Source organism: Amblyomma americanum, chromosome 5, assembly GCF_052857255.1.
Source record: "Amblyomma americanum isolate KBUSLIRL-KWMA chromosome 5, ASM5285725v1, whole genome shotgun sequence".
NCBI lineage: Eukaryota > Metazoa > Arthropoda > Arachnida > Ixodida > Ixodidae > Amblyomma > Amblyomma americanum.
Genome location: NC_135501.1, coordinates 185381561 through 185404642, shown reverse-complemented (window position 1 = coordinate 185404642; position 23082 = coordinate 185381561). Strand labels below are relative to the sequence as shown.

Sequence of the window (23082 nt, the reverse complement as noted above, 5' to 3'; positions counted from 1 at the left end):
GCTCGAGCGCTGGTCTCGTCGTTCGTACGCAATATACCATCGCTCATGTCGCCGATGACCGATTTCATCGGTCCCGTGACTCATGGTCACTTATGTGACCAATAAGTCACATAATGGATCGGTGAATCACTGATCGCTAATGATCCGTGTTATTCACAGGACGAAACTACTGTACCGGCAGCCGTCAAAATAGCCCGCCGTAAAATTTGCCGGCAGTTTGACCCCATCGACTGACTCTGGTCACACCACGTCGTCACGTCACACAGCCAATGAAACGTCATTGCCAACTGTTTTGCCGGCAGAGTACGCTACACAGAAAGACCCCGGCAGCCGGCAATCGAACCTAACCCAAAGAATCTCGGAAAGCTACATAAAGGCGACACACTCCCACGTGACTACACCAAGCCAAAAGCAGACACTGAAAATTGAAAATTGGTTTGTTGGGGAAAGGGAATGGCGCAGTATGTCTCATATCTCGGCGGACATAATAATAATAATAATAATAATAATAATAATAATAATAATAATAATAATAATAATAATAATAATAATAATAATAATAATAATAATTGGTTTTGGGGGAAAGGAAATGGCGCAGTATCCGTCTCATATATCGTTGTACACCTGAACCGCGCGTGGTAAGGGAACGGATAAAGGAGGGAGTGAAAGAAGAAAGGGAGAAAGAGGTGCCGTAGTGAAGGGCTCCGGAATAATTTCGACTACCTGGGGATCTTTAACATGCACTGACATCGCACAGCACACGGGCACCTTAGCGTTCTGCCTCCATAAAAATGCAGCCGCCGCGGTCGGGTTCGAATCCGGGAACTCTGGATGGGCGGACACCCTAACAGCGCCGTAAAGGAAGGGATAAAGGAATGACTGATAGAAGAAAGGAAAAAAGAGGTGCCGCAGTGGAGTGCTCCGGAACAATTTTGACCACCTGGGTATCTTTAACATGCACTGACATCGCAGAGCACACAGGCGCCTTTGCGTTTCGCCCCCATCGAAACGCAGCCGCCGCGGCGGCCTGCTTCGAATCTCACCTGTTCCGAGCGGTGACAGAATGGCTACATAGCCGCACTGCCGGCATTCTGTTTTGGCACTATTCTGCCGGCTGCCGGAAATATAGCCACTTCCCTATTCATTGCACATCTTGTGCCAGACCATCATCACTCCCACAGACATGCACGGACCCCTCCACTGCTGACGCTGAAATCCATGGCAAGTGGCGCTGCCGCCTCTTCAACTTTGCCCTTCTCACCTGCTGCGAGCGGTGACCGAGTGGCTGCATGGCGTCGTCCGGTCCCTTTATTAGCCGCGTCGCTGGTTGAGATCTTCCGGTCACGGCGCTGGGTTGCGCTTCCGGTGCGTGGCTCGGCGTTTGAGACACCTGGCGCGACGTCGGTGCCTCCTGCAGCGTCTTGCTAGATTGGATGGAGCCGGTGGACGACGTGGATGCCGAGCGTCTGCTTTTCCTAGGGTGCCGACGGACGGATGCAGTTCCAGGCGCCGCAGCAGGGGCGTCTTCGGCTGCAGGCAGAACTGTCGTGGAGGGCGGTTCTCGACCTGAGATGAGCGGAACGGCCTCCTGAGGGGTAGCTTCTACGGGTGAAGCTTCGAGTCCCTCCGGACGTGTAGCAGGACGCTTTTCCGGGAATGACGTCTGGGATGGCGCCTGTTCAGAAGACATCGTGGTATGACCTTTTGTGGCAGGAGGGACAAGATGGCGGTGCTTCTTCGTGTTGAAGCACGCGGACACTGGAAGATGCCGGAGAGCACGCGATCGATAGCGTGGCTTCTTCGTCATTAATAAAGCTCATCGCCAGCGCAGTACAGTATTATGCGTTTTTATCGTGAAGTCTCAAAAATTTCCCCGCCTCAACCTCCCGCTCATTGCGGTGGAACTGCACACAGAGCTTGCGTATTATGGTAACTTTTGTATCGTAGCTAGTTTGACAACGGTACTTACTTAGTAGAGCCGTGCATGATGCGAAAACGTAATCGTTTACATAGAGATCGGCGAATCAAAACCCGCAAACGACGTTTTTTCGCTGAAAGGCGGCTGTGGCGCCATCTGTTTTTGCAGTGGAAAACGTCACGACAAAGCCACCGAGGCAAGCGTTGCAACAAGAGCGGGCCCTTTGAATATGCCGTTCCGGCCGTTTCGTCTGCTTCAACAGAAGCGCTTACAACATTTCCGGCTAATTGAGCGGAAAAATTATCAGAACAACTTATTTAACCAGGCTTTACCTTTCAAAAGAATATTATTTGCAACGCTCGCCTCGGCGGCCTGGTAGTGACGTTTTCCACTGCAAAAACAGATGGCGCCACTGCCGCCCTTCAGCGAAAAAACGTCGTTAGCGGGCGTTGGTTCGCCGATCTCTACGTAGACGATTACGTTTTCGCATCACGCACAGCTCTACTAAGTAAGTGCCGTTGTCAAACTAGCTACGATACAAAAGTTACCATAATACGCAAGCTCTGTGTGCAGTTTCACCGCAAATGAGCCAGCGGTTGAGGCGGGGAAATTTTTGAAATTCTTCACAATAAAAACGCACAATACTGTATACAACCTTAGATGAGGAAGGAGATGTATTTTAAGTCTTAAATGCATTTTTAGGCTCCACTTCGACATCCTCGCCAGCGGAAAATGTGTGCCAACTGGATGCATGAAACACACTTTCTTGAAAATCAACCGTTTTAATACCTGAGTTTTAAAGGTTAATGTTTTGTCACCACTCTCATTTTGAGATATTTCAAGTTATTAATGCAGAAATATGTTCTTGGCCTCCATCTCACATGTTCTGAGTAAAGTGGGTGGTAGCTCGTCTACTACGTATCACAGACGTTCAATACCGCATCCCCTCCCCTGCTAACCTTGCCTCGAGTATCTTCTAGTTCACTCTACCTCGGGTCACTATCTGCGTTTGTTGTGCTCGTCACCCACATTAGCCGTGCTAATCCATGCGGACATTGACGACACGTGTTCCGAAGAGTGTCACGGATACACCTATCCATGAAAAAAAAAGAACGAGAGAAGGTGATCTTAAAGGCGCAAGTGAATAACCCAGTTATTCTTTATTTTCTTTCGTCAACAATCTTGAGCAACATATGCTTGCACACTGCATTTCATTTTCAGCAGGCTTCAGCAAAGCAAAGACCTGCTGAGTTCTTTCTCTATTTGTAATGGTGCGCATTATATGTTATCATGCGTGAAGACCACGCGCAATTCGCCTCCGTGGTTCAAATGATCGAATTTCTTCTCTCAAGTAAGTAATTTTGATTTGGTTTCAGCAGCTGAACGATGGATATAGTTGAGATCACGTGCGGCATAAAAAAGTGCAATAGAATTACTAATTCGCCTCAATTTTTTGGACCAGCGAGGCTCAAGCTCCTTAGGTAGCCTGTCAGAAGCGGATGCATGTGTGCATCTCTGTAGTGTGAAAGAGTGCATAAATGTGCACTGGTGCACTACTGCGTTTAGACTTTCTTAACAACTTTGCAGTTTTTCAGTCAAGTGTGCAAAGCGTGCATTGTTGCATTAACGGTGTTGGTGTGCTCATCGCACCACTTAGTAAAAAGAAAGGAAAAATGAAGGGTGTGGAAATTCTAAGACGCAGTTATAGTCAACGCTATTATAATTGTCCCGCAGGAGTAAATCTCGAAAAAAAAATGGCGGTGGCTCAACTCGGTGACGACAAATTGCGTCACTTACAAGAAGCACCGACGGCAGTTGTTTCAACGGCTTCTTACGACAAGTTTCGTATAGCCTGGCGGCTATCTCGATTCCCGACAGTGGGTACGTGCGTGTCTTCCGTGCAGCAGTTTAAGGTTCAGCGCCCGTGACACCGTTGGAGACGTTCCCAGGGCCGGATGTTCTACTCTACCAACATTCACCTGGACATTGTCTGACCGCCGACACCTTGCCAAGGCCAGACATGCTGACTTGCGTCGAACGCTTCACCGAAGGCCATCCTGATTGGAGACATCACTGCCGAGACTGTTGCTCGTGCTTTCATCAGCCACTGGCAGCGTTGTTTTATAATGCCGACTCCCTTCCAACGGACAGAGGAACCCAATTCAAGTCCGCATTGGTCGCTAGTCTAACAAACCTCACGCATCTGGACGACGGCCGGGTTACCACCGGATGTGCAACGGAATGGTCGAGAGATTTCACCTGCAGCTGAAAGCGACACCGGTGGCGAGTGAACAGCACTCGTGGGTGGAAACGTTACCTATCGTGCTTTTGGATATTCGTACCACGTTCAAGGCACACAATGGCTGCAGCGTTGCGGAACTTCTCTGCGGCACGTCTGCCCGGCTAGATGTGTCTGGGCCAACACCGAGTATCCGTGTGACGTCATGAACTATCATGAACAACGTCTGAGCTTCACCGCCGCGGCAGCACGCATGACAAAGACACATGTTGTCACGGTGTTGGTGACAAGACAGGGACCTGGCAAGAGAGAGCTCGGCAGCACGTCTTTCGGTGGGAGAGACGGCGAGAGAGAGAGAGAGAAACTTTATTTGGTCCATTAAGGGTTTAGCGTTCGGTCTTCGTCTTCATCGCTGCAGACTCTTGACCTTCAAAACAGGGTTGGGCCCCTAGTCCAGGGCTCCACTGAGTCGCGCTGCTTCGCTTGCGTGCTGCATGCACCATTGCCCTTCTTCAACGTTCCTCAATCCACGCGCCACCAGCGTCAACGTCTTTTTGTCTCAGCTCCACCTGGCAATATGAGAAACGAACTCGAGTGCTGCGGTCACGTGTTCTTGCAATACGATGCAGCACGACGACCATTGCAGGGCATTGCAGGTGTAATCTTGTATAAGCATTGGTTAGCTTCTGCAGCGAGCCGAGAAGACGCGCCGGCTCTGCGTTGCGGCCTACCACATGGACATTGTATCCCATGCTTACCGACCGATTCCTCTCTCCATCTGCGCCGTGAGAGAGAAGGCGCAGGAGAGGGAAATGAGAGAAGGGAACCGGTCCAGTAGAAGGAGACGGTGGACAAAGGAATAATTGAAGCAGAGACCGGTATCAAGACTCGCATCGTCCTCAAACCTGCATACCCAACAATTCTGGACAAAAGCATTGTTGAGCGAAAAACATTTTAAGAACCCAATATTTTTTTTTTCATATAATGTCAGATTTCACTATAACAATCAATGTATCTACAGATCAGCAGACGGCAGTCTTGCATTTTTTTTTCGATTAACGTTTTTGCTATCGTCAAAACCGTTCCCCATTAGTCTTCTAGGAAGCCTTAACTGTTTGATGTCATTGATGGAAATACTTTAAAAGAAAGACTTTGCTCCACACCAGAAGAATGGAATATTACCTTCAATAAATTCCGCAAAAGGATCTTACAACTTTGTAATTTTCAAAATTTTTGTGCGAAATGGTTGGACCTGCTACATCGCTGTCTCTGCACTCCGCGCGAACGCATTAACAATATTTCCCTGCAAACATAAATGTCTGTACAGCTTAGCTTTAGTTAAAGTTTTGGATCTGACTGCAACGCGCATGCCATTTCGAGGTTCAGTTTACATTAAAAAAATATACCTCGTGTGACTTATACTGAACTTTGACGTAACAGCCCCGAAACATTAGAGAATGAATTCAATTATAAATTGTTTAGCGGCGATACCGCGTGTTGATTCATGTATACTAATTAATATCTTATGCATCCCTACACAAAAAAAAAGAAAACATGCAAGTGAAATTAGGTGTTTGTACCCCTTTCAACATTGCACGTGCGTCATATCGCAGGAATTCCCTGTAGCTTACGGCTATGTCCCTTTTGCAAGTTGTGCAGAGCAGCACTGTTCCTGCGCCGCTCTGCTCATGCCTGTGTTTGATGTACCATATGCTACAACATATGCTGCGCATAAGTTATTTTAAATTTTTGAACTGATCAATGCAATGCATGCCAAATACACTGAAAAACATCTGTATCAAGTCCGTGGAACGCGTTTGGGCGGCGGCCACTCCTCAGACACATGATATATGGCAAAACGCAAATGGAAAACGCGGTGCTGTCGCAGTGGTGCAGCGCGGTTAGAAAAGTGAAAGCATTCTAGGGGGCAAGTTCAAGTTCAAGCTAACTTTATTGCCGTCGATGTAGAGGTCCCTCCGCGCTCTCATTCAGACCCCAGGGGTCCTCCAAGGGAGAGGGAGCTCCGAAAAGGGACGTCTTTCGCAAAACAAAGGAAAGTACCCAGACGAAAACGCGCGCCGGAGATGTCGGAGAGAGAGAGCACGCGGTGAGAGAGAAAGCGTGTGAAGAGGAGGAGGGTGAATTGAGTTGTTTCCCAATTAAAGTGACGCGCGAGAAAACGAAACTGAAACTTTTTAAAGCATACCATTTTTAATACTAAAGATAAGCCAATATCTGCCTTGTTTCCCTCTGCGATGCCAGTTATGCAACACAAAATGCCCCTAACCACAAAAGCGAGTTTTAGCACCGCCGTACGGTAAACACGGTAACTGCCATAACTGCTACCGTACGTCAAATGTGGCTAGGCAAACCTGGCAACGGTAGCAACGGCAACTCGTTACCGGAGTTGCGGTACGGCAAACCGGCTACGCTAAAACTGTTCAATAAACTCTTCTTGCACATTTACGTTGCGTTTATGGCATAAAACGCTCCATGCACCAACTTCAAGGTGACCGCGAAGCGTGCGATCTATCACGTCCGCACTACAAGTCGTCCGTTCGTAGCCAAGCTAATCCACCCCGAGCGGCTTCTGAATTGCGGGCTTCTTGGGCCACTTGGGCAACTTGGGCTTGTGCCGTCCTGCCGCTTGTTTTTCACCGGGGGTACTTGCGACCTATCAGTGGGAAAAGCGACCTGAGGAGGCCAGCATGAGGCTAAGCAGATTTGTGGAATTCGGCAGGAAGATTATCTGCGTCGGAAGGAACTACAGGTGAAGTAAACATTGTTTTCCCTCTGATTGCTAGCACCATGAGAGAGGGGAGGGCCCTGGGCTTCGCGATAAAAGTCCGACGAACTTTTTTCAGAGACGCAGAGTCAGCTTCCAGGCCTCACTAAAATAACATCCCAGCCAGCTGAATAGGTGCGCGCGATTTCAAGCTTTACCGAGCAGTTTTTTTCGTTGGTTAGATAGACATGCTCAAGTCAGTTTTCTTGTGCTGGCCGACATTGACAGCCGTTGTTCACGTAATCAAGACACGTAGATGTGTGACAGACCGCCGGAATGTTGCTGGCCTTCGGGACGAAGACTTTTCCTTTCTAGACGCAAATAGTATGCTGTCGCTGTCTTGCCGGTCGGCTGGAACTAACCTCTCAATATGCAAAAGAATATACCGTGACCTCTGGGATGTAAAGAAACAATACTGGAGCTACAACTTATTTTCTGATGCAATTCACTTGAGCGTTTTTTTCCCTCAGTTGGCATGGGGTCCAGAACCTCAGTAGTCGGCCGAAAAGTATACAGTCTCGATATATATGTCATGTTTCGTTTTTTTTTTTTCCCCTTTAGCCCGCTACTGAGGCTAAGGTTTCAAATATAGTGCCACGTGTTTGACTAGGTGAAACTCATGAACGGACATTAGTAGCCATGCAGAAAATTGTGCAAAAACTCCTTCACAAAGTATACAATTAGTGCATGTCGCAGTTAATATAGATGCACGTTTTTTGCTCGTTCCGAGTATGTTGTGCCTCGTGCATAATAGCTTGTGGTCCATTCGTTATCTCTCCTAAATGGCTGAAAAACATCCCAGTTAACTGGTGATAATCGGTGATCTGAAACTTATGTATACTCCATAGGCACCATCTCACTCTGTTACATTCCTTGTTTCATGTATTCTGAAAGCTTAAAAAAAACCCTGCAAAACTGTCCTTAGCCTGTGTTTCATGGTGTCATGCCCTTGTATCGTGCTTTGCAGTGCACATAGTTCGTGTATCAAAACCTGAAAGATATCTGGACATTAAAACAAGTATTCGTTGCATGTTGTCAGCCTTTTTTTTTAGGTCAGTTTCTCATCGTTTAACTTGCGGCAAGTGTAGTATATTTATGCATTGATTAAAACTAAGTCGCAGGCTTGCTTTCATTTTTCTAAAGCCCACTGCTTTGGCATTGATTAGTTTGGAATCTTCGGTTAAGGTATTCAGTGAAGCAACAAAATTTCTTTTTGTATGAGCTGTTGCATATATCTTGAGCTTGCTCATGCATAGTTTTGTGCGAGTTTTTACAGCTACTAAAATAGCAGATGGTACAATGATTCATAGAATTCCTCTGCGTTTGTTTCGTGCTCTCTCAGCCGCTGCAGTATCATGCTGTCTAATGCAAAAGCACCTGCATGTAACAAAGCCCTTCCAAATTAAGTTCTCCTATTAAGATGCCAGACTGAGTGGATTGAATTGGAACACCTTCTGCCAGCTGGGTGTTGCAGAGAAATTTGAAAACAGCTGCGTCAGTGTCTGTCATATGTGGAAAGCTCCCGGCACTATTTTGTTCTCAGAACCAGTTTGCACTAGATCATTGCAACCATCAGTGAGATCACAGTGGTTGCTAGAAATAGATCACCAGAACTCTAGTGGCCATTTCTAGTATCATTCATAGATTTGATTGGCCGGATGGATCGAAGTTGAGGAAGGCAATAGCAAAGCTGTCTGTGTAATACCAGGCATGCCATTGAAACTTTCTTCTGCTGGTGTTTCCGTTGAGTTGCTCCTCTAGTGCTGTGTACTGAGTGATGTCATTCTGGTGGTTGAGGAGAAGGCTTCTAAGTGATCACAAACCAATGATACAAGCCCGCAGACTGATACCTTGCACTCAGAGCTTTTACTGGATAGCCACAGAATGTTATCCCCAACTGTTTGATGCATGAAGATCATAGTTACCAAATGACGGAAGACATAGACCATTTCTTTTTTTATAATTATTATTATTATGTGCGAAGAAGGAAATGAGTACCTCAATCTGAGGCCAGTCTTTGTAACTTTGTTGAGGATTTCGTCAATAATGTCAGTCATGGATTTTGATTGCTCTGATTTGCTGTCATACTTAGGCTGTGGTATTTTATAAAGAGCTCTTCTCTTGTGTGGCATGATTGCACATACTATAAGGCATGAATGTTATCATAGTTGGTGCCACAGTTTCACCCACTTGGGAGCTGTTGAAGGTGTGCCAATGTAGTGCTAGCAGAGCTCTATGAGGAGGAAGTTTCACTTCCGTTTCTGGAAGCCATATACTTGACAGTGATCCACAAGCAATGAAGGCACACTGAGCTATAGAGAGGGAAATGGCACGGGTAATATTGAGAGGTAGCATGAAAGCAGAGTGAATTAGAGAAGTAACTCGACTTTATTATTATTTTGTCAAAAAGGTGGTCAGTTGGGTGGCTTGTGTTTAATTCATGTTAAGTAGTACACAGTATAAACCAAACAAACTACATTCAGCAAGAACAACATTCTGAAGGGCTTTACTAAGGGCATACTTAGAAACAAAGTATTAAGGGACTTTCACTAACAACTGCAGGTTTTATTTGAACAACACAGATGTTATGCAGTCCGCCGCGGTGGCTCAGTGGTTATGGTGCTCGGCTACTGGCCCGAAAGACGCGGGTTCGATCCCGGCCACGGCGGTCGAGTTTCGATGGAGGCGAAATTTTAGAGGCCCGTGTACTGTACGATGTCAGTGCACGTTAAAGAATCCCAGGTGGTCGAAATTTCTGGAGCCCTTCACTACGGCGTCTCTCATAGTCAGAGTCACTTTTGGACGTTGAACACCCATAAACCACAAACCAGATGTTAGTGCAGTGCTCCGAAAGCATTGGCAAAGTGCATGAGAACAAAAAAAAACATGCCCTTAATTGCCACAACAGTCATGCTAGCAACAGCGGGACACGCTAAAAGGAGGGATTTCATTGTCAGTGAGAATCACCACATGCTTTAGCCAACCCTTAGTGTTGCCAGTTTTTGGTCTTTTTTATTGACATGTTTTCTGTGAGACATTCAGCACTGTGGGTAGTCTGCATAATTTTTTTTTTATGGCTGTTCTTGAATTCACATGTATGCACTACATTCGGTGAAGGAAGTGGGGATGCTGTTTTGCAGCCAACAAGCCGCACATATTCGAAAAAGTTTCATGCACCCACTAGTCTAAAACTATCTGCCTAGTTGTGTTGAGATGTAGAGTGGAACAAAAGTGGCTTTCAAAACTTACAAGGTTTGCCGTTACCAAGGTTTGTGCCTTTGAGGTTCATGCTCTGACTGAAGTCTCTTTTGACTCTTTCAGGGAGCATGCCGAGGAGCTTGGCCATGCGGTGCCCAAGGAGCCCCTGCTTTTCATGAAACCCCCAACAGCCTACATCACTGAGGGACAGTCTATTATGGTGAGCACATCAGAAGCATGGAACTCGAATGCTGGGATGGCCTGTAATCTGTGTAGAATTGGCTCTGCATCCAAAACTTGTGATTGATGGTAACTATTCCATTATGTGACGTTTGTTGAATTATTGTCTTATATTGACTGTGCTCTATTGTATATGTGAGTTTCCTGGCCCCATAGAGCTGTGAAAACAGTTTCTGTCAAGGAAACCATCCAGCACATTTTTGAAAACACTTATATTTGAAATTTCAATTTGCCTGTTACTGACAAGTGTACTATGGTAGACAATGTCTTGCTCCTTACCTTGTAGACACGTGTTTACCTCGGTCTGCCTATGTGACTGCATTCGCTGTCTTTATTTTCCTTGTAAGCCCAAAGGGAAGCAAAAACTAAAGGAGGCTGTGAAGCCAGAATTTATTTGTAGTCATTACATGCCCTCTCACTAGTACTCCCTGCAATAGAGTGGAAACTAGGAGCATGAAGTGATGGCTGTGAAAAGTGCGTGGTCGGCTTACAAGTGTGAGCATAGCACAGTGATGGAAGCTGTGTACTCACTATGCTCCTAGGTTTCACTCCTCAGCATGAATTACTAGTGATGGGGGGCGTAGCAAGGAGGGTGCGAGGCTAGTAGCGAGTGCACACTTTGCATTTGCCATGGTCGCCCATGGTTGCTATGCTTCCAATGTTTTGTAGGTCAGCATCCGATTTCCACATTTCTTCCCATGCGTTAGAATAATACAGTCATATGTTTTTGTATGTTGTCTAGACTGAGCATGCCAGATGGCTAGGATATTGAGCCTGAGATGCTCTCTCTGGTATCACATGCAACAAGTTTATGAGAACACTTTCAAGCATGTTCATCGTTGGGTCTCTCATTGCTGGGCTGTTAAAAGTTCTTACCTTGCATTTCCTTGTGCTTTCGTTGTCTGTTATATGCTGCTGATCGTTGCAATTTATTTGTGTAGTTTTTCTCTCATCCTGCCACGATGTCGGGCGAGGCTGCAGTATGTGAAAATAAGTAAATAAGCAAAGAAGTGAGGCTGTCAGTGTGGATGCCTATGGATTAAGAACTCAGTACGTTGCTTGGCTGGGTGTAGTTACTCTTTGTAGCACTAGAGGGCACTGGGTCATCTTTTGCCGCTTGTTGCATGCTTTAGTACACCCACTCCGACGATATGAATGGTGATTTGTCACGGTTTGCTCACCTTCTCTTAAAAGTCCCATTGAGTATAGTAGAACTGCACTGAGGACCTCAGTGTAGTGAAGCCATCGTAACCGCGAGAATACTTCGGTACATCAATAAATGTACGATATCAGTAAGAAACTTCCTTTTTGCATCCATAGCCATGAATACTTTGAGAATGAAACTATTTCTTTTTGATTAGCAGAGAAAGCACCCAGGCTAGCTATACTCAGCTTCTCTTGTCTGTCCTGTTTTAATTGCAAACCTGTTGAACTCAAGGGTGGAGGCAGCCTCAGCGTTTGTCAAGGGTGCTTTTCATTGTGTAATCCTTGCATATTTATTCGTCAACAACATTGCCTTCCGGTGCAAGATTTGTCAGCAGGTTTTAACATCTCTTGCTGTTGCATTCCACAAATTTTTCATAACTACATGGGTATGCAAGCTTTTAGAAACCAATTCAAGGTTAGAAACCAATTCAAGGTCCCTTACCTCAACAGCAGTGACAGTATGTCTCACTGGCAAGTGCACTCTCAGTTCTGAAAACACCAATCTTCAGAAGGCGCGAAGGAGCTGTTCAACAAGAAACAGCATCCCAGGGCACTGCTATGCCATGGATGGCTCTTAAAAAGTTAACAGTTGTAAGCCTTGATAGATTCTTGTTTATTCTGGCCTGGATATAGAGTATTGTAGGTAATTTTTCTTTGCCGTATCTGTTTGTTCATTATTCAAGTCTTCACTACAATGGAGAACAAATGTGTACGTGTGTATGGAAACTTGATCGAGGCACAGGTTTTACTTTGCTACCTGATGGAGCAAAATTATCCCATCTCCGTGTTGAGTGGTGCCAGAGGCGAGGCCATAGGGTGACCACCCCGTACACATAGGCAGCTCCTCGCACCTCACGCCGTCATTGGATAGTGCGCGGCCTTGAAAAAAGATTGTGCCAGACGTCTTGAAATGCCTCTAGTGAAAACATTCTGCATAACTGGATGGCTTGGCATCCTGCATGCCTATGCAGTAGCAGCTGCCACAGTTAAGATACAGCTGCCAGTGGCTACATGGCAATGCATCTGTGGCGGGAGTGTTCTGCTCTGAACGTTGCGCTTAAACAGGTGGCAAGAGCAATAAAACTGTGGCAGGTCGACAGAGGATGAGTGCTCTCTGGATGCAGCCTGCAAGTGCGCTGCACGATATCTGAATGGGCACTGCTTGGCGCTGGGGAGTTCGATACATCTGTTTCGTGGCCAACTGCATTCGATATATAAAGTGCAAATTGCACGTGTTTGTTAAAAATATTTACGAATAGTTCGATTTGGCCAATAATTCATAATATCCCTGTTCGTTATATCGAGGTTTGGCTGTACAATCCTCTTTAGGTGCTGCGTCCACATTTGTCGGTGCGAAATGAACTCAGTCAGATTTTATATACAAGGTGCAATGTCCTCTAATGTGGCAGCAGTAAATTGTGCTAAGAACTGAAAAATCATGGGCAGAAACATGTCGAGCTGGGTACGTGAAATAAGCGCAGAAAATCATTTTTAAACGGAAAGCTTCATGTTTTACGGTATGTCTGATGCTGCTCCAGTGAATGTCTGATGTTATTTGCCTGGTATGCAGTCATGATTGTTTTAAAGTACCTTTTATGTTCTGATTTATTTGCGAAGCAGCCTCCTATAATGAGGAACAGTCAAAAGAATTGTAGCTGAAACCTTTAAAGTAGTTTTGAGCTGCAATGTGGATATATGAGGACGTGGTAGAAATTGGATAATTAAATATCGGGAAAGGTGGAAATTTGTGCTGTGGATTCTGGCAGTGCTCCTTACAAAAATATTGACTGATTATTACAGTACTCCCTAATGTGGAATTTGAGCACAGCTTGTTTTTGCAATACTATATTGAGGCAGAACACTCGGACGACGCTTAAGCTACCCTTAAGAGTACAATGCGAAGCATTTCCGCTTTGTCGCACAAGGCCTCTATTGCACTGAAGGAACACTTGTCGGTGGATTAGAGTGGCGCGGTGCAGCCCTTTCCCGGCTACGGCATCCTCTGCCGTGTTTCCTGCTTCCTGCAGAACACCTCGCAATGTTGCTTCAAGGAGGAGTGCTGAGGCCACAAAGACCACGGCTTCTTTTGATGCGGGCCACAAGGCATATGGCCCGCACATTCAGTTTCGTGTGTGCTCTTTCCCGTAGTAAAGGGTGTGGGCTCCACATCATCATACTCTCATCCTTCACTTCGCTATAGTTCTGCTGATTGCAGTGATGAAAGCAGCAGCTGCCACAAACTGAGTGCAACCCCCCTCGCCGTACCCTCCTCCTTCACTTTCCACCTTACCATTCTGTCTTCCGCCTCTACACTTTCTTCACCTTTTCATTCTCGGTTTCCCTTTGTTATGGGCCTACGTTCATCGTTTGCCATGCTCTATGCTTTGCTATAGCTCTGCCGGTTATGCCAACAACGATGACAACATGCAAGCCTGGGACAGGCAAAACTGTGCTCTAAAACTGAAAATTTGAAAAATTCTCTCATTGGATGGTAATTGGCACCTGAAGACGATATGCTCTCTGATGCGATGTCCTTACATGTTGCCTGTTCACATGCAAATGCCCTTGGCCGAAGAATGCCATTTTGTAGCACTAACTTCAGTTGCTCAAACCATGCTCTGTTGCCACTTAGATTCCCCGAGGCTGTGAGGAGCTGGACCACGAGGTGGAACTGGGTGTAGTAGTTGGCCGTAAAGGGTCGGCCATTCGTGCCGAGGAGGCCCTGGACTATGTGGCGGGATACGTGATTGCATTGGACATGACCGACCGGCAGCTGCAGCGACAGGTGAGAGTCAACCCTGGGCATGCACAAAAACGGTCTGTTTTCTACATCAGTTAGTTGAGGCTGCAGCTGTCCATGCACTGTGTGGCAGTGCTTAGTGCCTTGTGAAAGCCAGTGCATCTTGCATGGCTAGTGGGGGAAGGCATTAATGCTTCTCGTGCATAAAGGGCTGGATTGTTTGCACTTGGGCTTCGTGCCAGTGTGGCATTATGTGTTGAAATTCGCTGATTATCATAATTTCTTGCTATGCACCTGGTTGTGTTCATTTTATCCAGGGTAAGCCTAAATGAACTGTCGTTTGTATTTAGGGATCATGAAAAATTCATGGTTTCAAAGATCTGAAAGATGCACTTTTTAGAGCGGCGATTTCCTCTGGTGATTAAGTGGAACACCTGTCAAGCACAGAGAGGGAGGATAATGGCGATAGTTTGGCTATCAGTGATCTCTACTTGTTAAACAGTACTAGCCATAATGATTCCATTCTATTGATTTCTAAATTGGCTTATATTTGTTTTAGCTGCTTATGGCACTATTTACTTGAGAGTGCACATTTCGGTGTGAAGTCTGCATAAACTGGTCCCGTGTCATCCCCCAAATTATGTGTAGGCATAGAGTGCTTTGCAAGTTATAAGCCATGAAAAGTGCACAAAGATAGTAGTCTTTCTGGCCACCAGGTGGTGCTTCTAGCTGCAATCCGGTGGGAGCACATGGCAATACACCAAATCGGGGTACAGGGTGATATGGGATGGGCGTCGTTCGAGAGTAGAGAAGCTAGCAGTAAGATAGCATTTGAGGAGCGATTGAGAAAAATGGGCTAGGAAAATTTTCAGATACCTGTATATAAGGAATGTTGACACGAAATGAAGAAAGCGAACTAGAAAATTGACGAGCAAATATCTGGACAGCAGTAGGGGGGCAAACCAGCAGTTATCGGTTAAAGGGCCTCAGAAAGGTGTATTTGAGCTTGGCTTTAAAATGGTTGCACTATGCAGAGTACAGGCAACCGAGCGTCCATGCCACATACGAGATCTCAAAAGCGATCGGAAAATTTACAATACATCTTAAAAAATTCTCGCTTTTGCACCTCGCGGCGACGCACGGTGCCGGGCTTTCGCGCGAAAACCTGGCAGACGACGTCACGTCTTGGAAATGACGTCAGCAGCCGGGGGTTATCATTGGTTCACAGCGCAAAATTCTTTAAGACGTCACGCGCTACCGTGGCCATGGCCACTCCACGCGTGCCGCAGCTGGCGGAGGTAGGGGAAGGCCGAGTGAGGGGGGGCCAGCGGAGGAGTGCCGCGGTTTTTGCGTCGAGAGGAAAGGGAGGCGCAAAGATGTGGAAGTTCAAATTTTGCCTGCATATAACTCAGCTTCAACAAAACACATTAAAACAATTCTTGCTGGGGGATAATTATGAACCGTCGTCATTTAACATCCCAGACATATCTCGCCTTTATTGAGACCCTCTTTCTGGGTCCCTTCAAGAAAAAGGTTAAAGAAACAGAGAGAGCTCTGTGGAAAACAGGGATGCTGACGAAATCAGCACTGGGAGCATACAGGATTTTTAAGCAGGAAATTGCCAAAGAAAATATCTCTGATAATTGTAGGGGAAGCTCTTTGTTCATTGAGGCCAGGGCGGGAGTTTTGCGGACTAAGACATATAGAGTCAGGTACCACGAGATAGACACGTTGTGCGTTGCGTGCGGAGAAGAGGAGGAAACGGCTGAACACTTGATACTTTTCTGTAAAGGGCTTCACCCTACAGTGGAAAGCAGCGGGGCTGATTTACCCAAGGCATTGGGGTTTAAGGACAGTGAAGGAAAAGTAGATTTTAAGCGGGTAGAAGAAACCAAGCGAAGGTTATCCGATTGGTGGCTAAAATCAAGGGAAGAGTAATATTTCATAAGTCATGGCTAGGTGGCTTGAGCCACGGCCCGATTTGAAGGGTTCAGCCGTATCCATCCATTCATTCGGTTTTAATCATTGCACTCTACAAGGGAGTGTCCTGTGTATGTTCATTTCATGACTTGCTTTGAACGTTGTGTGCTTGACAATGAACGAAACATCTTAACCCGCCAGAACATTTGGCTGTTGAGCCAAAGGTTGCAGGACGGAATCCTCTGGCTGGAATGGAAGCATCGTAATAGATGCGAAATGAAAACACACCCATTTGCTTGCTGTGCAATGTCAGTGCATGTCAGCGAACCCCAAGTGGTCAATATTAATCTGCAGCCTTCCAATATGCCATCCCTTATAATCCATATGCAGCTCCAGAATGTCAAACTCTGCATGCCAGCATACCAACCGAAATGCTTTTGGACCCCGCAGTGTCAGGCGCAGGGCCTCCCATGGGAGCGTGCCAAGGGCTTCGACACCTCCTGCCCAGTGGGTCAGTTCCTGCCCAAGGAATCGGTCGGCGACCCGCACACCCTGACCCTCTGGTGCAAGGTGAATGGTCAGCAGCGGCAGAAAGGGAGCACCTCGAACATGCTGTTCACCATCCAGCAGCTACTGGAGGCAGCTAGCACGCGGTTTACCCTGGAGCCGGGTGATCTGCTGCTGACTGGCACTCCCAGCGGTGTGGGCCCCGTGCACGCTGGCGACGTCGTTGAGGCCGGCATCGAGGGCCACAGCCAGGTCCGCTTTCCCGTGGAGCTGCAAAAGCCCAAGCAGTAATGACCTCGCACTAGCAATTTTGCGTCATGGCAGACCCGAAGGACTAGTTCTTTCTCTTTTGCAAACCGTCTGTCATAGCTAAGGGAGCTACTTTTTAAAGCGGATCCACGTTGCAGACCAAGGAAAGTTCCTGGCTGTGGATCACAGATGCGTGCAAATTGCATCACTGGCAGGCTTGGAGTGTATCAAGCATGGTGCAGTTTGTGAGAGAGTTGTAGCATATTTTTTTTTTGCTGCCCGAGGCTAAGATTTGGTGTGTTGGGCACGTCTGCCTTGAATGGCAGGGAATAACCAGAGCTGTCCACCCTAAGGTGCTAAAAGGCTGTATGAGATATATCCTTCCTGCTCATACGTGTCCTTGGCCTCACTCGTCTGGCCAAACAAGCTGTACAGTGGCGAACATGCTGTCGAGAGTTAAGGTGTGAGCACTGTTCAAGTGAAAGTATGATTGATTTCCATTTTGACTGTTTTCTCAGAAACTAGGATCATATGGTATTGAGTAGGCTCATACTTTTGTGAAGCCATTCCTCATCTTAAGCTGCGGCCATGCTAACCGTGCTCGCCTCCGTACAGCAAGGCCCTTGTGATCAAGTCATGTCTGGAAAGATAATCGGGGGGGGAGGATGAGTTTGAGTGCCGGATGGCGCAGATGCTTTTTAGTGTTGAGGAGACTGCAGGTAAAAATGTCTTCATGTCCCAGCCCCCTTCTTTTCTCATGTTTATGAGGGCAAGCGGCATCTATTTCCATGCTGCACTTTTCACTTGAACGCACATTTCATGTCCGTGCATGTGCACTGCCAGCGTCATCATATTGTACCCTGCAGCTGTCAAGTGCGTTTCCCTGTGTTCGCATGCGCTCCTTTCATATTCTACGTGATAACCCAGAAGTAACAGAAAAAGCAAGAATTTAGTCTTTTGATAAGTAAAGACTCTAGCGTGATGTGGTCTTCACAGAAATGCGGAGAAAAAGGCTTTTAATAACGATAAGTTTTCTTGGCAGGATAGGTACATTAGCCACCGAAAGATGGCGGTTCAGCTTCATCAGTAGTTTGTGATGGTGATGATGATTATGTGGCCGTGCCCCTTGGAACGGGTGAGCAGTACGTATACATGTGCCCAGGCCATGTATAAAGAAATAAAAGAGAAAAAAAAAGCAGGGATTACAAAAGTTCAACGCAGAAAACATAGGGAGTTTGGTGGGGGGGGTTAGGTTGTCTGACTCCTATTGTTCACTACTGCTGGTGTATCACTGCCCACCACATGGAGAGTTGTCGCTACAGTGGTGCCGCAGTGCCACCCATTGGTGAGAAATTTCACAACAAAATTTACTGTTATAAGAAAAATTCCCTCACCTTTCTGTTCATCACTGAAAACTGCATTGCACTTCTACTTCCACTTTTCAAATGGTTAATTCTTGCTTTTTCGGTGAATTTTGGATCATGCGGTACTTGTCCAGCGTGCCCTGTGCAGCCCACTTAGCACCTTTTCTGTACACTTGCAATGAAAATTTTTTTTTTTTCACTTCTCCAATGATAGCCTTACACTAGTCTCCCTGGCATGGTCCAAGCTTTGGGTTTCACTTCATCCCACCTCATGTTGCCAGCTGTCCAGCAGAATGCTTCTTGTGTGTGTCTGCAGAGGGCACCACTTATGTATCGCATGCTGGTCTCATTCCTCTTGAGGAACAAGTTTCAAACTGGCTCTTGAACCTTTTTCAACTGTGGCTTTTTCCTCTCTGTGCCTTGATTCAATCGGCAAGCTAGCAGAGCACATTTTCTATGTCTGGCGAGACGAGACTGGAATCTCGCTGTTGACATCTTCCCTGGTCAAGACATTTTCATCGCAGAAACCAGCGTCCCATGGTGAACTTTATCTGGAGTGATGAATTTGGGTAATATTTCTGTAATCCCCTGTGGTTCCAGGAACCAGCTTTGATATTTTAAAGAAAGCAAAATCTTAAACAGGTGGATTGAATAAAGTGTGGTTCGTTAAACATGACTTTTTAACCTCGTGTTTGGCATGTGGTAGCCTTATCTGCTTGTGTGCCATAAAACTCAAAACAACATGATATTCTTTTCCTAGTAAATTCTGAAGTGACAGTAATAGCTTGTGCTTGGTGGACATGTTCGGTCGATAAACAGAGAAGGAATTTTTGTTGCTTCTTGCTTCTGCTGTTAATCACTTGTGGAATCCAGACTGCCGGGTTCCTGTAGCCAGTTGTTAGGAATTCATTCCTTGCATGCAGCTAGCTAGGTATAATGAGATATGCACCATTGCTTGGGACGAGAGGCTGGCTGTAAGGCTTCGTCCTGTCCTCATTTGGACACTCAATGAGCAGTTTAGATGGGAAAATTTCTGGAGCATCATTTGAAGTTTGCTCAACTTCGAGGCATTGTCTTAGTGTTCTGGTGGCTGTGCAGGCAAAAGCTCTATGCAGACAATTTCATCAGTCCTTGGTCTAACAGGTGCATATCACACATGCTCAAAAGCCCTTTGTGCTCGGGTAATGGCCGCTTTGATCGATGCAGGTAAGAGGAGCTAAGCAGGTAGGTAATCAGTCATCAGTGCGCTGCTTACCATTGTATGTAGTACACCATATTACTTGCAGACATAACTGGAGCAGCAAGACCACTCTGCCCAGGCTGTTGAAAAGGCACATGTTGAAGGGAAATGTGATGCGTGGTAATACACTTGCCTCAAGCTGTGGTGCCACCAATGTGTGGGTGCAAAGACACTGCTGTTAACTTAATGTGCCCAACTTTGAAAGTTAATTGCAGTCTTCCGGATGGTTGGTGTTTTCAGGAAGTAGTAGCTGTTTATGATAGGTTCTCTGGCCAGGGCCACACTCATGGCTGGGGTCTGCACTAGCATAGGCATACTGATCTGGCTTGCGACTTTCGGGAGTAAGTTTGAGGCAATTAGAGCTTTCGAGTCAAGGCTTCCACTGTTGCTGTGTGCTGTTGTCATTGTCGGCCTGCTGTTTTATCTCCGCTCTCCTTGAAGTGTTTTGGTCTGGGAACTTTGTGAAAAAGGTGCAAGTGGGTGCAAGTCAGCGAGGCTAACAAAAAGTGTGGTTAGAGTCTGACGGGCTGTTCAGGAACTGGAAGCTGTCACTTGCAGCTACTTGCCAACAGGCAGTGGTGACTCGGCTTCCACGAGTCAGCAGTAAGTGAGCACATTCTTGCGGAGCAGCATGTAGGATAGTCGTTGGCTTAAGCCGATTCAGACCATGTTACCTGTTATGGCATTTACGGTGGCTGTTGCGAGCACATTAGTGATGTTTGTGGCCAATCCTGGGGGAGAGGCATGTTCGGTTTGTGAACAGTTACTGAACACCACCAGCTATGGAACTTCCCTCAGGCCTCATTTCAAGAACTCTCAATGATTGGAAAGAAGTTTGAGCGTCTTGAATTTTGAGGTCACCTGCAGCAGATAAATTAACTACTGAGGGCTCTAGTGAGAGGTATGGTCCATGCATGGGTCTGCTTTGTCACCACTGCGCAGCTGGAGTTTAGTTTGCCAGAGAATGTTTTGCAGGCCAAGTATGTGTGTCTATGAGCTGCCTTATGTTGTCTTTTAGTGGTATACAGCTAGAGTCCTTTCATTTGCCAAAGCATATTTTTCGTCCAAGTATTGTGTGCCGAATAAAGCTCTGTTATGTTTTGGTTTCTGCCAGGCACTTGTTGGACATAGGCATATCCGAATCTAAAAGCTTTTTGCTTTGTCATAGGACCCTAGAAGTGGCATAAGGTTGTTCATAGAGTAGTACAACTTTTTCACAGCTGCTGACTTTGTGTTGCAGGCAGGCTTAATGCCTACACAGGTTCACAACTGTGACATACAAGGAATGCCACGGCACATCTGTGTCATTGTTTTGAAGTTGCGTCATTCCGTTGCACGTGCATTCGAATTGCTGGTTGGCAAACTCGCAGCATTTGCACAGAAAATGCTGCTAGCGCGGCAACACTAACACAGTGTTCTGCAGTTCATTAGAATTTTGCAATTGCTCTAGAAGTCTGTTATGGGCTGTTCAAGCGTTTGTGTTGAATGGATAGTTTTGCTTACTTTGTTGTATGCTGGTTGCCCTGTTCTAGTAGATGATATAGACACATTTCTCTGTTCCCAGCTGAAAGCATTTTTCTACCACTGAACAAATAAAAACTTGTTGATAGCATTTGAGGTGTTTTGAATTCCCTGGCAAAGTATGGAGATGTTAATGTTTAGTGTTGCATTTATTTGCATAATGAAATCATTTTTGTTTCTAGAACTTTATGAAAAAGAATTTATATTTTCACAAAGAAAGTACATACTGAGTGTATTCATTATGTGAGCGCATCTATCCTGCAAGTAAATATGGTATGCGCTGGATTTTGGTGCTCTGTCTAGAAGCAGAGTTGCACTATTGCCATTTTTTGGCTCAAATGGTCATGAAAGTGTGACATAGCACGTACCAGGCAGTACGTCATAGCTTGAAATTCAATTTAAGGCTGTAGTCGCATAGCTCTTAATCTTGAGAGGTCCATGATGTGGTTCCAATGGCAACCGGGTAGAGTGACACCGTCAGAATTGTATAACAGAACAGCAGCACCAGTGATGATCCGGGACTATTGTGTTGCTGTACACACCAATGCATGTGCACTACACGCAAGTGGAGAAAGTGTTCAGAATGTGTGACGCTTTTGGAAGAGGTGGTCCCTCCCTTTGTTTCTTGCAGTCCTTGCTTATGGTGCTGAGAACTATGGAAACGAAAATGATACGGATAACATTAAATGGACACTGACGAGAAATTGAAGTTGGCTTGTATCGATAGAATACCAGCTCCAAGAGACAAAAACGCCACTCTTTCTGAACACAAAGATCTTGTAAGGTAGAAAAGAGGAACTAAAATACAGGTATCGCCGCCACAGGCCAATCTTGCAAGTACAAGCGTGATGATGAAATAGAAAAGACACCACAGATCTCCGAGGCTGACAAACTTGCATGAAGGTTACGTGTTTGATCGATATTGAAGTATAGAAGTTTTGCTTTGGATCCACCAGTGCGCTTTTATCACACGAGAAAGACGGGAAAAAAACAACCTGAATGTTGGACGTCAAAGAAAACCGGCAATTAATGGAGCAACAGGCGGCCAGCTCAGTTTCGGTACGTTTTGTGCTGCTTTGTGGCTATGTGTTCTGCGTGCCCGCATGGTTTTGTTATGCACCTCGGATTTACAAGGACGGAGCAGCAGAGGACCTCCAAGTGCAACGGCATGCAACTGCGGCAAGGAAATAGAGCTGTGCATAACCAGTGTTCAACGTGCCTCCATGTTAGCAAATGCACTGCTTGGCGTGTTCACTTCGAAAACGTACCAAGACACTGGGCTGCATAAGCAGCCCTACGAGGACTATTAATACAGAATTTAAATATGCCCGCACATAACGAGTCGTTACACATCAGTTGTGACGGTGACGGCGATCTGCCGACTCCTCGGCGCTAAGTGCCAGACCCCCTGCCTCAGCCCTCAGAAGCATCGCAGGCTGTGTGGGGTTGAGGTCGCTGAATGCAGGTCGCAGTTCTTTGCGAGAACTTTGTAGTCGGAATCAGGAACGGGATCCATTGTAACGTTGGTGCAAACTGAAACGGAGCGACGACAGCTCATAGAGGCCTTCAATGTCTGGCCGGCAGTAGTTTTCATTTTGGCTGCTGCTAGGCGGAAGCGCAGCACTTGCCACCAGCAATCACGGAGTCCTCGTTAGCGGTTCTGCCGGTTTATGTCACTCTTGTTCTATTTCGTCATCAGAGAGTTGGAGCGGCGGAAAAAAGTTGAGATTTCAACTTCGTGTCCAAATCTCATTGCAATAATTGCACCTTTCGCTGCCGGACAAGTGGTAACAAAGCCATGAAATGGCAAACTAACTTTACTAACAAAACAAATTTTATAGCGTTGTCCTGAGCGTCGGAAGAGGGCATAGCGGGTCAGGGATCAAACACGTTACTGACGTCCTAGTCGAAATCGGGAGGAAGAAATCGGCGTGGGCAGGGCAGGGCATATAATG

The 23082-nt window shown here is 46.3% G+C and overlaps 1 protein-coding gene across 1 annotated transcript; it reads left to right on the top strand.

The window, feature by feature from the left end:
• The first annotated feature begins 6733 nt into the window (after positions 1–6733).
• On the top strand, positions 6734–21218 carry LOC144133186 (oxaloacetate tautomerase FAHD1, mitochondrial-like). The gene is made up of 4 exons (XM_077666077.1): positions 6734–6927; positions 10264–10360; positions 14219–14371; positions 16697–21218. Exons 1-4 carry the CDS (start codon positions 6866–6868, stop codon positions 17042–17044), a joined length of 660 nt encoding a protein of 219 aa, XP_077522203.1. The 5' UTR covers positions 6734–6865; the 3' UTR covers positions 17045–21218.
• The last annotated feature ends 1864 nt before the right edge of the window (positions 21219–23082 follow it).

What these genes read in the sequence shown, in the direction of transcription:
- LOC144133186 (XM_077666077.1), top strand. Translation starts at nt 6,866, where the DNA reads ATGAGGCTAAGCAGATTTGTGGAATTCGGCAGGAAGATTATCTGCGTC. An exon ending in CTGAGGGACAGTCTATTATG is followed by an intron (nt 10,361 to 14,218) that starts GTGAGCACATCA and finishes GTTGCCACTTAG; the next exon opens with ATTCCCCGAGGCTGTGAGGA. An exon ending in ACCGGCAGCTGCAGCGACAG is followed by an intron (nt 14,372 to 16,696) that starts GTGAGAGTCAAC and finishes TGGACCCCGCAG; the next exon opens with TGTCAGGCGCAGGGCCTCCC.